This window comes from Pollachius pollachius (genome assembly GCF_949987615.1).
Source record: "Pollachius pollachius genome assembly, chromosome: 10".
In the NCBI taxonomy this organism is placed as follows: domain Eukaryota; kingdom Metazoa; phylum Chordata; class Actinopteri; order Gadiformes; family Gadidae; genus Pollachius; species Pollachius pollachius.
Window position 1 is genome coordinate 9,752,586 of NC_136943.1, and position 4,605 is coordinate 9,757,190.

At 47.0% G+C, this 4,605-nt stretch overlaps 1 protein-coding gene across 1 annotated transcript in view; it reads left to right on the plus strand.

Annotated features, from left to right (window-relative positions):
* Positions 1 to 3,008, plus strand: part of LOC307081419 (disks large homolog 1-like) — a 16,480-nt gene extending 13,472 nt beyond the window's left edge. Inside the window, exon 6 of the mRNA XM_079744586.1 lies at positions 2,719 to 3,008. Coding sequence (XP_079600712.1) covers positions 2,719 to 2,769 — 51 coding nt within the window. The 3' untranslated portion in view covers positions 2,770 to 3,008. The remainder of the gene's footprint in view (positions 1 to 2,718) is intronic.
* Positions 3,009 to 4,605: the final 1,597 nt, after the last annotated feature.

The following is a 4,605-nucleotide window of genomic DNA, read 5'->3' on the forward strand; positions in this document are numbered from 1 at the left end:
AACATACCCTCTGTCAATCACAAAAAAGCTTTTTGGGCTTTTTCCTCTGATATTTTGATAAGCTTTCCTTAGCTTACTCTCGCCCCAACATATGCATGTATCTGATGGTGTGCTGCCTGACATCCATGTTATGCCTACACTTCGACGCACAGCAGAGATGGATTTTTGCTCCATCTACTTTCATTTCCCCTTATGTAACTGTAAAAGGACAGAGTACCCCAGCCTCACCCCCATCCCCGTAAAAGGGCCACTAGAGACACCCACCTGGTATTTTACATATTACCGGCATGTGTGACTGTACACACACACACACAGACACACACACACCACTCTTCACTGAAAGGCAGGGCAGTTCTTTTCCCTCCATCTGCATCCTGGTATGATGATTCTGCTTCCTTTATCTCCTCTCCCCACTCATGCACGCCAGATGTGATGTGGACTGCCACTCTCTGCCTTCAGTGAGGTTCAAAAATGATGTCAAGCGAGGCAGAACATACATTTTGTTCATTTATTGTTAAATCATAACCGCAAACAAAATACCAATACTCTGCAGAAAACTCACACACAAGAAAAGTTATTACCACCAAACTATTAACACGATAAAAAATTATTCCTTTGTTGGCCTTCGGTGTCTAAGTCAAAAGAACTGCGCTAAATAAAGGGAATGTCATCCTTGATATAGCTGGGGCCCCTCGTGCGTACCCATTTAGGGTACGTGGGGCACAGGTTTTCCACAGGCATATAAGCGGACTGCTCACACAGCACACTGGTCCTTTGAAACCCCGGAAGACCTGGCCGGGGTGAGCTGTATCAAAACCAAATATTAAAACCAAAACAAAATACCAAACCGTCAAAGTTTTACTACGAACAAATCTCTTTGACCTCAATCAATGATGTGTCAATGGATCATTTATTTCAGTGTGTAAATGTGATTTGGGTTTTACCCCAAACCTAAATGTGTTGACCCATTAAAGCCGGTTAGGCTGGTGCACCTGTGTATGACCTGTTAATGCATGTGTGTATGAATGCGTACGCGTGTTCAGAGCGGTAGGGTGATCTGCCACAGGACGCTGCATGAGACGATGGGGTGGTGGGAGGTTGTGGCGTGCTTGCAACATGTGTATGTGTGTGTGTGTGTCTGTCTGTTTGTGCGTGTTTGTATTTGTTTGTGTGTGTGTGTGTGTGTGTGTGTGTGTGTGTGTGTGTGTGTCTGTGTATCCCCCCTCCCCCCCATGGTCTCCAGTAACCCCCTGCCCCCACATTTTGGTCCTGCTATACATCTTGGTACTCCAAGTGTTTAAAATCACACATCTCTCTCTCTCTGTCTCTCTTTCTCTCGCCTGCATACAGACACACCCAGTTCTGTTCCCCCGTCGCATGTCATTAATAATGCATATATGCAGGCCCTTAACGGCGACAATGTAGCGCTCAGTTCACTAGCAAATAAAGGTTGACCCACGGTGAATGGTGCATGCATATGTATCCATGCAAGAACAAACCCACACAGCTCGGAAGCATGCACAATGCATCGTTTGGCCATGCTGTAAAATGGGGCTGCGACCAATGTAAGACGGATCTATAGTCAACTCCATCCCTCTCTCTCTCTCTCTCTCTCTCTTTCTCTCTCTCTCTCATATCTTGCTCCCGTTCTCTTACACTTTTCGCTCTATCTCTTCCTCCGCCCACTCGAAAGCTCAAGCGTGTAATCGTGTTGGAAGGGTACACATGTGTTGATGTCATCATTGTGAACATAGAATATTTCCCTTATGGCTTCTGAATGAGCCATCAGATGCACTGTACGCTCTACTTTGCTCGGCTGTCGTGGCTTTTCCTTTGTCTTGATCTGTGACATCTCAACTAATTCTTTGTTAAACAAAGTCATTTCACCCCATTGTCTGCCAGCATGAATATAATACTTGCAAAGGACATTGAGTATTTAAATCATGTAAAATAACCCTGCTTCCTCCAAAGGCACACTCAGCCGAGGAGAATGAAGGAGAAAAATATAGATATTTTCCGTGATTTTTCAAATCCACTTAAATCAGTTGCACCTGCACTATTGTTGGCCTGTTTCCAGATGTTGTGTGGTGACACAGAGCTCCAGGTCATCCATCTGTGTCCCAGAGGGGAGGACTTGGTTTGGTGGACCAGGAACCAAGCTTGAGCACAGTAGTTTAGAATCTGACTTTCAGGCTGATGAAAGACCTGGTTTTAAACCTTTATTTTAATCGATTCCCGGGCGTCTATGTTAAACAGGAAAAGTGAAACGAACATCTATACCATCCATCTATTCTCCTTTTATATTGGATGGCTAAACTAAGCGGTGTTCCCAACCTTCTTGATATGAGGAAGGCTGCATCTTCCCAGTCAAGACAGGAAGCGTTAGGGATTTTTTTGATTAAAGCAGCGTGGCCCCTTTAAGAGAAGCCAGCAAAGCATTCAGTGCTTTTGGTGCTGCTGCTGATGGCAGCGCTGCCAGTTGATTGGCTGTGGCTGTCAGGGCTGAGGTGCTTGAGGGATGCTGCTGCTGCGTATCTTCCTCTCGCTCTCGCTCTCTCTCACCCCTCCCTCTCGCTCTCGCTCCCTCTCTCTCTCTCTCTCTCTCTCTCTCTCTCTCTTTCCCTGCCTCTCTGTGGCTCTCACCCGCTCTACGTCCCTCCCACCCTCTCCCGCTCCATCTCTCGCTTGTTCGCATCCCTCTGAATAATCCACATCTAGGGCAAGCAGGCTGATAGGCAGACCCGCGCGCAGCTCCTCTCTGCAGGCTGAGTCAAGAGAGAGAAAGGAGGAGAAACGCTGCTCAACGCAGGAGGAAAAAAAAAACACCGCAAAGGGAGACAATTTGGCATAAAAGAGGAAGGTATTGAGAAATAATTACTGGGAACATTTGCAACAGAGGATATCATTTATACATACATATTGTTTCTATACATATATATTTGTACACACGTATTATAGATATTTATATAAATATATATAGACATTTATCTCTGTATATACCTGTATTTGTGGTTGTCTGTTTATATATGTTAATATTTTTATATGTATTTGTGTGTGTAAATATATATGATATATAAACAAATCAATATATATATCTATGAATTTCTATACATATCACTGTGAAACAAGAACAGCAAGAGGAGCATACTACCATCGGGGCTGGTCTCTGATCGTGCGGTCGTATACAATATTTTGAATATTTTTACTTTGATCTTCTACGTCAAGAGGACGAAGACTACGTGACCATTTTTTGATTTTTTTTCCTTTCTTGTTTCTCCTGTCGCGACTTCCTTCGCTCCTCCTTGCTCCACTCCCGCTTTCATTTTTCCGAGGAGGAATAAAAAAAAAAAACGCCAGACAAAAACGGACTAACTAAAGAATCACGGGACGAGGGAACCAGAAAACAGAATTGGAAGAAAGCGAAGAAAAATCGGGGCTGAAATTCCTGTGATTAGCGCCATTAGCATCGGCATTAGGGCTTGTTGAGCCGATCGCAGTGCGCTCTCTCTCTCTTTCTCTAGCTCTCTCTCTAGCTCTCTCTCTCTCTCTCTCGCTCGCTCTGTGTGTGTGTGTGTGATCTCAGGACGAGGCGGGCAAGAGACCCCGAGTGCGGCGCCGCTCAGCCCCAGCTCAGCCCATCGCCTGACGGCGGCACAGCAAGCATGCACAAACACCACCACTGCTGCAAGTGCCCCGAATGTTATGAGGTGACCCGCATGGCCGCCCTGCGCAGGATGGACGCCCCGCCGTACGCCGGAGACTGGCAGGCCGAACCCTACGGATACCCGGCCGGGTACGGGGGAGGCCAGACCCTGCCGCCCCCAGCCTCAGGGGGAGGTGCAGGCATGGGAGGAGGAGGAGGAGGAGGAGGAGGAGGAGGAGGAGGAGGAGGAGGAGGAGGAGGGGGCACTTTGGGGAGAAGTAAGGGCAAGAACATGTCAGCCGGAGGAGGTCCTGGCGGCCCCAACCCCAAGGGTCAGTCCAAGGGGGGGCCCAAAGTAAATGGCAACAACTCTGGAGGGCAAGGCGCGTGGTGGCCGGAGTGTACGTGTACCAGCCGGGAGTGGTACGACCAGGTAACCCCCCCTCTCCCTCTACCTTATTCTCCCCCCTAGCTCAGCCTTCACCCAGTGCACCACTGGGAGTTTTGATGCACTGTTGCTATAGTAATGATGAGTCCACCATACGCGCCTTCAGTACATTGCCATGGCTTTTTTTCAGTTATTTATTTATTCTATTCACGATGTATAGTCTATTGTGCCTGATTGCAGGCGTTGCACACGCAAACAGCTTACGAACACATATTTTCATTTTTCATGAATGATGCCTTTAGACGTGCCCGGGGTACATCAAGCCACATGGTGATGCAGTTGTCATAGGCCCATGAGCACAAGTGCACTTTGCTGATTCAGTAGGTAACATGAAATCCAACGAGCAGTTGTATAATTCGGTCCTGTGACTTTGGCCGAAAACTGGCAGCAGGCGTTCTGTCATGAATATCCATTGTAGATTCCTCAGCTAATCAACTAATGGAAGGCTTGTCTTTTTTTTGTTTCTTTTTTTTTGGTCTGGAGAAGAGCGAACTGATTAATGGCAGTTCTCTTG